This window comes from Bactrocera tryoni, chromosome 5, assembly GCF_016617805.1.
Source record: "Bactrocera tryoni isolate S06 chromosome 5, CSIRO_BtryS06_freeze2, whole genome shotgun sequence".
Taxonomy (NCBI): Eukaryota; Metazoa; Arthropoda; class Insecta; order Diptera; family Tephritidae; genus Bactrocera; species Bactrocera tryoni.
Window position 1 is genome coordinate 30,528,319 of NC_052503.1, and position 12,283 is coordinate 30,540,601.

General features: G+C 41.1%; 1 protein-coding gene across 12 annotated transcripts in view; it reads left to right on the forward strand.

Annotated features, from left to right (window-relative positions):
- The window catches only part of LOC120777061 (spectrin beta chain, non-erythrocytic 1), a 96,439-nt gene that overhangs the window by 72,300 nt on the left and 11,856 nt on the right, over positions 1–12,283 (forward strand). For all 12 annotated transcript variants that reach the window (XM_040108178.1, XM_040108183.1, XM_040108181.1 and 9 more), the window contains 11 exons: positions 3,947–4,063; positions 4,151–4,413; positions 4,478–4,607; positions 5,071–5,258; positions 6,964–7,743; positions 7,802–8,393; positions 8,456–9,531; positions 9,596–9,742; positions 9,954–10,332; positions 10,405–10,544; positions 10,604–12,214. In XM_040108178.1, coding sequence (XP_039964112.1) covers positions 3,947–4,063; positions 4,151–4,413; positions 4,478–4,607; positions 5,071–5,258; positions 6,964–7,743; positions 7,802–8,393; positions 8,456–9,531; positions 9,596–9,742; positions 9,954–10,332; positions 10,405–10,544; positions 10,604–12,214 — 5,423 coding nt within the window. The remainder of the gene's footprint in view (positions 1–3,946; positions 4,064–4,150; positions 4,414–4,477; positions 4,608–5,070; positions 5,259–6,963; positions 7,744–7,801; positions 8,394–8,455; positions 9,532–9,595; positions 9,743–9,953; positions 10,333–10,404; positions 10,545–10,603; positions 12,215–12,283) is intronic.

Genomic DNA, 12,283 nt, shown 5'->3' on the forward strand with positions numbered 1-12,283 from the left:
CCTTAAAATTCGCTGGCTCAAAACCGGTTTTAGACCCATAATCTCTTAGGCAAAGATGTTCACAATGATCCGTAGAACATTTCTCGCATAGGCGATATTGCCGTTTTTTAGGCTCTCTGTATATCGACATACATATTGATAACTAGTTCTATTATTGATACTTTCAAGACGTAACCCTACCAAAATAAGTTCAGATTTTCATCAGAGCGCTTGTAGGGAGCTGGCAATTATCCTATAGCTTCTAAATAGCATTATCTATTTAGGCATAGAACTGCATCGAAAGAACTAGTTGCACACTAGTTCGAAGGCAGCGCGATTCATGTACGTGTGGTACATGCCTGCTTGCATATTCACGGTTGCCCCATTAAAGTTGGCTTGAGGCAGTGGCGCGTAGCATGCGACACACTTCTTGCCAAGCCGGTCTCCCCCACTTAATCGACACACACACACATACATATGCACATTGCTTTATTGTCTTTTGCTGCTGCACACAGCAATTGTTGCTTGCCAATTGGGTGTGTATGAGTTTGTGGCCCCAATTTGTGCTGCGCTGTCTTGCAACGGATTTTTTACTTAACTTAATCTAATTAAAACAGTATTTCGATTCGATTCGCGTTTATTGCCGTGTGCTGAGACATTTCGCCGGTTAGCAGTTCAAGTAGCGGGTGGGAGTGCTGCCATGTGGGTGAGCGGAGGGTGAGAGTGGGTACGTGCACAAATGGACATGACGATATACATAAATAAACATGTATACTATATACATACTATATGCACATATAATTTTTCCCCGAATATTAACTATCGCAATTTGTTATCAAAGCCGATAATAAAAGTTTGTATGTGTGTGTATGCTCAAACTTGCATGCAATTGTTCACACACATACAGTACATTTGTATGAGTATCTACACACAATATTGCATGTAGTGAAAGTTTTTTCACCTAACGGTTCGTGCATGTATCCGCTGTGTATCACGCTTGCCTTTATGTCTTTTCGGCTGTCTTCTAGCTGTCAACAGCAAGGTGCACCACACCGCTGTCACGTCAGTTTTCACTTTGCATCATTTGCCGCTCATATTTGTATTCATCAAATGTGTGCATTGCATGCATGCATACATATGTACATTCATACATACGTACATAGTAAATATGTATAGAGATATCTACAAATACCGTGTATTATCAGGAAAGTATTACCATAAAGTTTTACTTTCAAAAATGAATGAATTGTACATCCAAAGCAAGCGCGATAATTTTTGTGGGAACTACAAGCTAGCCAATTGTAATGAATTGTAGGGCTTGGAGTTTAATTGAAATGTTACCTAATGAACATGTTTATTTATGATCGGTTTCTCAATTTTCCGAATCCAAAGCTAATTTAGACAATCAGCAACAAAATCGCTAGAAAATACCTAATTATATTCACTGTTAAATAGTCATTATGTGCTCAATTATTGTTTCACTACTTTTTTTGTAAAAATTAAAAATAAATAGTTCAACATAGATCCATATAGTGATGTCTTTTGAAACACAGAGGCAACTCGTTCGGTGTATTGTTGATTTAATCGAAAAAGTAAGCTTTTTATCTTTCTTCTCTACGCCCTGTAAAATTGTTTAACGGTACCAAATTGCAGCCCGAAGTGGCTTAGAACATGATTTTCTGATTTAGCGTTACAAATTTGACCCTGACATTGTATGTCAGATGAAATGTCGTTCGGGTTCATAACCAAAATTCTCGGCATTTAAAATAAATTACCGATTCGAAAACGACCTCATTTTAATTTACATCTAGTATATGAACATCATTTTTAGGTTGATATGGTATATGAACATACGACTCGTCAACATAGAAATTTATGTATTTTTCTTAGTATTCTCTGGTAAAAGTACCGACTGAATGTTGGGAAAAACTCCATCTTGAAAAATCAGAAAAAGAATTTCGATTTACAAGGTGCATTCCAAAGTAAACAGGACTTTTTGAATCTAGAATATGTCGACTGATGCGTGCGAGTCTGCTATCTTTATCGATTGTCCAGTAAGAATTTCATGATATTTTATCGATTGAAAGTGAAGTTATTGTGTTTTAAGTGTAAGTATGTTTGTGTTATCGGTGCGAAAATGAGTTTCGAACAAACAGCCAACATTAAATTTTATTTTAAAATTGGTGAAACTTTTACCGAAACGTTTTAATTGATGAAACAAGTTTATGGCGATGATTGCCCATTCCGTAGCAGAGTGCACTAGTTGTTTCAACGTTTTCAAAGTGTTCGTGGGGGCATAAATGACGATCAACATGTGGGCCAATCAAAATCCGTGATCGCCGGAAATTAAATCGAAACTGTGCGTGAATCATCAAAAATCAGCCGAAATCATCATTAAAATTCATGGAAATAGAATTGAACATCTCGAAAACATCGATTTATCGCACTTTGACTGAACATTTGGGCTTACAAAAGGTGTGTGCACGGTTTGTTCCGCACAAATTGACTAACGACCAAAACTTGCTCTCATCGATCGACGCTTGTGACCGATTATTTGACCAAAAATCACAGTTTAACCATTAACCACGCCCGTATTCACCTGATATTTCACCGTGCGACTTCTTCCTTTTCGGAAAAATGCATTTGCCCATGAAAGGAAAGCGTTATGCAGACGTAGAGGCCATTCAAAAGGCTTGCACCGGCATACTGGCGGCCATACCGGGCAACGATCTAAAACACTCGTTCGACATGCTTTTGGACCGTGCAAAGAGCTGTATTGAAGCAGAAGGAGACTATTTTGAATAAAATAAATTGATATTGCCAAAAAACCATTTGTTCTGTTTTTTTTAAGTCCTGTTTACTTTGAAACGCACCTCATTTATCCCGTTTATGCGTTTAGACCATTGATTTGACATACTCCACAAACGGGGTAAAATTTTTTAGTTGTTCGACTGACAGTCCCATTTTTTAATAATATTCGGTGTTCAAAAATGAAGTATTGTTTATCAATCAATATTCAAGGTTCGTGAATTATTTAGCTTCTTGGCGATGTGCGAAACCAAAAAGTCACATCTCATTTGTCTGTAGCACTTCTATAAATGCTTTGACAGCTACATAATATATAATTAAATAAGTATCTTCTTCGCCTTCTTTACAAGCGTAGACAACGCTTACGCGCTTACAGCCGAGTTGACAATAGCGGGTCAATCGTTCTTTCTTTTCGATCTTTGGTGTGAATTGGAGATTCCAAGTGTAACCAGATCCTTCTTCACCTGGGCTTTCCAACGGAGTGGAGGTCTTCCTCCTCCTCTGCTTCCCCCGGCGGGTACTGCATCGAATACTCTCAGAGTTGGAGTGTATTCATCCATTCATCGTCATGACTTAGCCGGCGTAGCCGCTGTCTCTTAATTCGCTGAACTATGTCAATGTCGTCGTATATCTCATACAGATCATTGTTCCATCGACTGCCGTATTCACCGTTGCCAATACGGCAAGAATCTTTCTATCGAAAACTCGTAAGCCGACTCATCAGATGTTGTCATTGTCCATGCTTCTGCACCATATATCAGGACGGGGATGATGAATGACTTGTAGAGTTTGGTCTTTGTTCGTCGAGAGGACTTAACTTCTTAATTGCTTACTCAGTCCGAAGTAGCACCTGTTGGCAAGAGTTATTCCGCGTTGGATTTCGAGCTTGACTTTGTGGTTGGTGTTAATGCTTCCAAGATAGTCGAAATGATCTACGACTTCGAATAAATTTTACGAGTATTCTTAATTAGCCACACGCTTTCCGAGAAATTATGTCCATATCTTACATTAAACATAACACCAAATAAAATTTAATTGACATTGATAAAATATTTCTCAACAAATTTCACAGTATAATTTCATTCAAATAAGCAGTTCCTTCATAGGTCTATAGTTATTACCATCTATACTAATTTGAACATAAATTTCGTTTTTTCAGGTTCGTTTAGAATCGATCGGTGCTGAGGACATTGTCGACGGCAATCCCAGATTGATTTTAGGTTTGATCTGGACCATCATTTTGCGGTTTCAAATACAGGAAATTGAAATTGATGTGGTGAGTGTACATTTGCGTCCAAATTTTATTTATTTTTACATTTATTTCCATATCTTAAACACATTTCGTGTATATTTCCCACCACAGGATGAAGAGAATGAATCGTCCGAGAAACGTTCGGCCAAGGATGCGCTGCTGCTCTGGTGTCAGCGTAAAACGCATGGCTACCCTGGTGTCAACATACAAGATTTCACATCGTCCTGGCGTTCAGGTCTGGGCTTCAATGCGCTCATACATTCACATCGACCCGATCTATTCGAGTACAGCACAATTGTCAATTCGAAGAACTCAAATATTGACAATCTAAATCATGCCTTCGATATGGCCGCGTCGGAGCTGGGTATACCAAGGTAGGTGTGCGACCATAGAGATGGAAAATTTAAATTTTTGATTTTATTTATTTTTATTTTACAGTTTATTGGATGCCGAAGACGTTGACTCGGCGCGTCCCGACGAAAAGTCCATCTTGACCTACGTGGCTTCCTACTATCACACATTTGCTCGCATGAAGAACGAACAAAAGAGCGGTAAACGCATTGCCAATGTAAGTTGAAAGTATCCATTCATAGCTCAGCAACTGACTCAGCTCATAAGCAATACATACTATATACATATCTATTGAAACTCTATCCTTTCCTGTGTGCATTGTTTTGCTGCACAACAGTGCTCTGGGCGCAACCCAATACCAATGCAGCAAATGTAATAATTAGAAGGTTTTACGCTCTACTTGTTGCCGCTGTGAGGTTCAATGACTAGCCCATAGTGTGTGCATCAGCTACGTACATAAATATATACACACATACTATGTGTATGTATGTAAGCGACTTTGATTTTTACGCATTTTATTGACATTTGTGAGACGTCACAGCACTTTTGTTCAAACAAACAGTTGTTAGCGCATATTTGTTCAATGAGTTTGGATGCCAGTTGTTGGCAGACTGCTTTATGAATAATAAATAATTTATGAGTCTATAATTTTGAATTTTTTTTTTCTATTTTTTGTTAAGATTGTGGGACAGTTGATGGATGCTGACCGCAAGAAAATCTACTACGAACGTCTCACTACAAATTTGCTGAGTTGGATTAGACAAAAAACGTTGGAACTGCAGCAGCGAGATTTCCCCAACTCATTGGAGGGCATACAACGTGAATTGCTGGCGTTCAAGGAATACCGCACGATCGAGAAACCGCCAAAGTAAGTAGAATAAACATAAGGAAATACCATTTTATAGCACAATGAAAAAATTTTGGAAAAATCCCCCCAGTCTTGTTTAAAACCTATTATAAGGGGTGATCCATTTCAAAGTTTCCTACTGTTTTTAACAAAAAAACACAGAAGCTTCAAATTTAATGGGGAATGTTTATTATTATTCGAAAGAACATTCTTTGCCATTTATTTTTTGAAGATTATCTCTTTCAAACTTTGGCCGCGGGTACGCTTCAGATGGTCTATCCGTTGACTCCAATTTTCCATTATTAGAGCATTTCAACGGGTAGCTGGCAAATGACACGCGTGATGTTTTGCTGCAAGCCCTAAATCGAAGCTGGATTGTCCGCATATACTTTAGACTTTACACATCCCCTCAGAAAAAAGTTTAACGGTGTGATATCACACGATCTTGGTAGCCAGTCGTTCGGCCCAAAAGTTCATAGAGCGAAGCGATACTTGAAAAAGTCGAGCGGCTTCGGTACTTGCATAAGCTGTATTTTGTAAGTTTTCAATTGAAGATCTCGATGCGCTAAGTCTTTCTATACGACAGTCTGAGTTGCTGCGAACGGCGTCAAATCGACTCTCCACTCTTTTTGTGTACACTCCCAGCTACGGATAGTACATTTTCTTCACTGCGTGCTGGGCGTAGTCTATTCGGTCCAATAATGAATGCTGGGTCTCAAGATGGGCGACGGTGTTGCGAATAGTACGCTCAGTAGGCCGATTGTGTTGACCATAAGTTGAGCGAAGCGCCCGAAACACATTCTTTACAGAATGTGAATATTCGTAATAAAGTTGAATGATTTGTAAACGTTGTTCAGGCATAAGTCTTTCCATGATGAAATGCCGAACAATACTGAACAAAAATAACATGACAGCTTGACACGACTCACGCGTGATCTGTCAAAAAAGGCTATTGTAAAAAGTATATATACATACTTCATAGGGTCATCGACGTTTCCTGCTGGGTATTACAAACTCCGTGACAAACCATATATACCCCATTCAGAGAATAAAAAACGGAATATTAACGAGTTATAAATCTCAATATTTAAACTTAGGAAACAATGAAAATAAAAATTTTGACACAAGGTCTCAAATGGAATGGCCGTCATATGTAATTTCGACTGGTTATATAATCTTATTGTTCCTGGATTTATCCTGAAAAGCTCCATAATTGCATAAATACTAATTTCCGATCCTGAAATTATTGGATTTTAAAACTGTTCCGTTAAGCAGTAGCTTTCAAGAATTCTTTTTTTACTTCCATACAGTCACTTCAATAAGTTTTCAACGAATTCGTTATTAAATAGCCAAAAAATTGGTGAATCTAAAGACATATTTCTACTGAAAATCAGGCACATGTCGAAAACTCAAAGTGGAAACTCTAGCTGAGCGAATTCAAATGAATACGAATCGGTAACAAGAATTTTTTTGCATATTTTGTTTCTTTTTGGATCGACTATTGCTGAGGTCATTTTAAACTTTGTTCTTTAAAACTGGGCCGCAAAGAATGAAAAATGTTGCCTACATTTCGGCGCAGTGATAAAAAAAAAATCTAACCAAAATTGTATTGGAAACGTTCAATTCATATTTATTTTTTCTTTTAACTAAATTCATAACAAGCTCTCCAGTTTAAATTTCATTGTTATATATTTTTTCAACTTCTCTCAATTTGCACTCCTTTTAGATATAAGGAACGCAGTGAAATCGAAGCGCTTTACTTCACCATCAACACACTGCTGAAAGCGCTTAATCAACCGCCCTACAATCCACAAGAAGGTCAATTGGTGAACGATATCGAGAAGGCGTGGCAACAGCTCGAATATGCCGAACACAATCGTGAGGTGGCATTGCGCGAGGAGCTGTTGCGTCAAGAGAAACTCGAGCAGCTCAATTATAAATTTGAGAAGAAATCTGTGTTGCGCGAAGGTTATCTCAAAGAGATGATACAAGTGCTCTCCGATCCGCGCTACCTGCGACAAGTCGATGCGACACTGAAGAAACACGAAGCCATTTCGGCGGATATATTGGCGCGTGTGGAGCGTTTTAACGATTTGACAGCTATGGCCAATGAGTTGGAGCGTGAAAACTATCATGGCAAAGAGCGTGTGAAGCGACGCGAGGCTGAGGTTATGGAGAAGTGGCGCAAACTATTGGAATTGCTTGAGAATCAACGTTTGAATTTGTCACAAATGAGTACGCTGATGAATTTGTTGCGTGAAATCGCCAGTACGACCGAAGCGATAAAAGAGTTGCAAACACAGTTCGCATCCGAAGATGTCGGTCCGCATTTGCTGGGCGTAGAAGAGTTGTTGCAAGCGCATTCATTGCAAGAGCTGCAAGTGAACACTTATGGTGAAACGCTGAAACGCTTCAATCGTCAAGCGCAACCGTATAAGACATCCGAACAAAAGGATGCCGCGTTGCTCGTGCAGAGACTTGCCGAGCTCGAAGAGGCCTATGCAATGTGAGTATCGAAATTATATTAACGATTCCTTAACTGACTTTACATTGTCTACTTACAGTTTGCTGAAGTTGTGCGCTAAGCGTCGCGCTTACCTGGAGGAAGCGAGAAACTTTTATCATTTCATGGAAGATTACGACAACGAGGAAGGCTGGCTGGTGGACAAGCAACGCATCTGCAAGACCGGCATTACAGCGAAGGATTTGCGTGCCGTACTTTCGCTACAGCAGAAACACAAAGCGCTCGAGGATGAAATCAAAGTGCGCAAACCGAAGTCCACACAAATGTTGGACGCAACCAAGAAGCTCATTGCCGAGAAGCATCCACGTTCGTCCGACATTAAGAGTCGCATCGAGTCCTTGGCCGAACACTGGAAGGCTTTGGAAGAGTTAGTGGAATTGCGGCGACGTCAGCTGGAAGATGCGGCCGAAGCGTATCAATTCTACACCGACGCCAACGAGGCTGAGTCGTGGTTAAATGAGAAAATGGCGCTAGTGAAGTCAAACGACTACGGTAATGACGAACCTTCTGCACAGGCGCTGCTACAGCGACATCGCGATCTGCAAGGCGAATTGAATGCTTACTCCGGCGATATACTTAACTTGAACCAACAGGCCGAGAAGCTTATCAAAGCTGGCATCTGCACACTTGAGGTAAGTAATAGTTCAGTATTCGGAGATAACAAAAATAACAACAACTACTCTTATATGTATAGCTCTCAGCAGCCGAGCCTGAAATGCCCGAAATCGAGCAGGAGGAATGGGTTAACGAGACGCGACTCGTGCCAAAAGAAGTGTGGGAAGATGAATGGGTGGAGAAGTTGGAACACAAGAAAGTTACCGAAATGAAAATGCTGCCACATGTGCGTTCAATGTTCCCCTTTGAGGGTCAAGGTATGAAAATGGACAAGGGCGAGGTGATGTTGCTCAAGTCGAAAACGAACGACGATTGGTGGTGCGTGCGCAAAGAAAACGGTTTGGAAGGTTTCGTGCCGGCCAATTATGTGCGTGAAATCGAACCACGTGCCGTGCCGTGCATTGTGCCGAAGGCAGAGAAAGTCAAAACACTACAAAAAGTGAAGAAGACGATCTTAGTGCGTCAAGTGGTGCCCGTGAAACGTATCAAACCAGCTGCCGTGCCACCCAAACCGCTAGTGAAGCGACGCATCTCCTCCAACAGTATTAACGAAAATGCCGACAGTGTGGAAAAACGCCAAAAACGCATTAACAGCACATACGACGAACTACAAGATACAGCACAGAAGCGACATGCGCTACTCGAAGACTCAATACATCTCTTCGGTTTCTATCGTGAATGTGATGATTTCGAGAAATGGATGAAAGAGAAGGAGCGCATCATCAACTCCGATGATGGCGAAGGTGTGGAGAATGCAAAACGTAAATTCGAAAAATTCCTTACCGATCTGTCTGCGGCCTCAAAGCGTATTGAAGAGATCGATGGCGCTGTTGACAATTTCCGGCGCCAAGGTCACTCACAGTTGGACAAAATCATTGCACGTCAGCGACAGATACATCAAATCTGGCAGCGTCTTAACAACGCGAAGGCGCAACGTGAGAAGAGTCTCGAAGGCGCCTCCAGTGTGGACTTGTTCAATCGCACATGTGATGAGGCTAAGATTTGGATGAACGAAAAGATGTTACAGCTGGATACGGCGGTAATTAGTCCTGACCTCAAAACGGTACAGGCACTTCAGCGACGTCATCAGAATTTGGAACGCGAACTGGCGCCCGTCGAGGAGAAGGTGAACCGCGTCAACTATTTGGGCAATTCGTGAGTCCTTTGCAGGAAGTATTGTACAATTTTCTTCTATAATTGTGTTTGTTTATTACTTTAGTGTCAAGAATGCCTACCCAGCCGAGCGAAATAATGTGACAGCACGACAACAAGAGGTCTTGGATATGTGGAAGCAGGTTCATGGCAAAGGTAGTGAACTGCGTGCGCGGATTGAGAGCGCTGTCGGACAGCAAATATTCAATAACAGGTATAGAAGTCTTTAAGATTTTTAACTCAAAGAGAAATCTTTGTTTTTCATCCGCATAACCTCTAAATTTTTGCAGAATTCTCAATATTACTTTGAAATTTCTAATATTAAACAGTTCATAACCTATAAATTTTCGATTATTCTCAGCACATTGATTATATTTTAATTTTTATAATTTCTTAACCTAATTTTTCCTCCTTCTTCCATTCAGTGCCAAAACCTTGCTTGCTTGGATCGATTCGGTTAAGGATCAATTGAACGCCGACGAGTCAGCGCGTGATGTGGAAACCGCCAACAATCTCTTGAAAAAGCACAACGATCTTGGCGATGATATCAAAGCACACGATAACGAATTTGTCGAGGTCATTAATTTAGGCAAGCAACTATCCGATGGAAAACCGAACATGGAAGAAACCGTTAAGATTATTGAGCGTCTGAGGGCAGAACAGGACGCTATACATCGCGGTTGGGTGGAGAAGCAGAAATGGTTACAGCAATGCGTTGAACTACAAATATTCAACCGGGAAGCAGATAAGATCGATGCCACCACGAAGAGTCACGAAGCTTTCCTCGAATATAACAATTTGGGTGTAAGTTGCAGATACAGAATACATAATTTTTTAATGGACTCCAATTTATTTATTAATGTCTTTCGTTTCCAGAATTCGCTCGACGAAGTGGAAGCCATACTGAAACGACATCTTGACTTTGAGAAGAGCTTAATGGCACAGGATAAAATTCTTAAGGGTTTCTCCGACAATGCCGATAAACTAATTGTCAACGATCACTATGATAAAAAATAGTAAATTAACCAAACAACAACAAAAATCATGGAAATTAAATATTCGTTCTCCCTTACAGCATTGACGATAGACGCAATCAAGTTTTGGGCAAGAGAAAAGCAGTCGAGGATCGCGCGTTCGAACGCAAACGTTCGCTACAAGCTTCGAAGGATTACCACAAATTCGCCGCAGAGGCAGACGATCTCGCCGTTTGGCTGAGTGATAAAACCAAAATCGCCGGCGATGAGAGTTATCGCGATCTTAGCAACTTACCGCGTAAACTGCAGAAACACAAAGCTTTCGAGCGTGAACTACGCGCCAATGAGGGTCAGTTGCGTAATGTGAATAAGGCTGGTCAAGCCTTGATAGCGGCGAATAATCGCAAACCTGCTGTGGAAAGTAGAATGGTTGACTTGAATCAGAAATGGAAAGATTTACTGCTGCTCTCCGAAGATAAGGGACGCAAACTGGAGCAAGCAGTGTCACAACGCGAACACAATCGCGCTATCGATGATGCCAAACAGAAGGTCGACGAATTGGATGCCGCACTCAAGAGTAAAGATGTTGGTAACGATTTGCGTAGCTGCAAGGATTTGATCAACAAACATCAGCTACTCGAATCTGAGATAACGGTGTGGGAACAAAAGATCGTCGAACTTGTCAGTACCGGCGATGAAATGGCGCATGAGGGTCATTTTAATGCCGTGCACATCAAGGACGAAACAAAGGATATACAAAATCGTTTCAAATTACTACGCGGACCGGTACAGAAGCGGCGTGAAGAACTTGAAGAAAGCTTAAACTACCACAAGTTCGTCTTTGAATTGGATACCGAATTCCAATGGATCAATGATCATATGCCAGCAGCTAAATCAAAGGAGTTGGGTCAAAACCTGCATCAAGCACAGACGCTATCGAAGAAACATAAGAAACTCGAAGCCGAAATTAAGGGACATCAGCCGATGATCAACAAAGCTTTGCAAGCAGGACAAGCGCTCATTGCACAAAAGCATCCCGAAAAAGAGAAGGTGAGCGCATTGTGCGGCAAGTTGGAAGATGCCTGGGCCGATTTGGAAAGTATTTCGAATGATCGCAGCAAGAAACTGGAGATGTCATTGAAGGCGCAGCAGTACTTGTCCGACGCCGGTGAGATTGAGTCATGGTTGGGTGAGAGAAGCAATGCATTGCGCTCCACCGAGTATGGGCGTGATCGCGATTCCGCAGCTAAATTGCTGACCAAACACAAGACAATCGAACTGGAGCTGGACACGTACTCTGGCATTGTTACCGAAATGGGGCATAATTGTGCCGCCATGGTAGCCGCCGGACATCCGGACAGTAAAATTCTTGCTGCGAAACAACAACTCATCGAGAAAATGTTAAAATCCCTACACAAATTGGCATCACAACGGCAAATGCGTCTGATGGAGAGTCTGTACATGCACGAATATTTCTTGGAATCGGACGAAGTGGAGCAATGGATAAGAGAACAAGAACAGGCAGCATCATCCGAAGACTACGGACAAGATTACGAACATCTGCAGCTGCTGCAAAATAAGTTTGATGACTTAAAACATCGTGTTGAAGTGGGTTCCGATCGTGTGAATCAATGCGAGGTATTGGCGAAGAAACTTATCGATACCGAGAGCTCCTACGCCAACGATGTGGAGAAACGCCAGGAACAACTGAGGTGAGAAGCGTAGCAAAACTGAAACACAGTAAAATTTCCAACTTTTTTTTAACATTTTTTTTGCTCCTT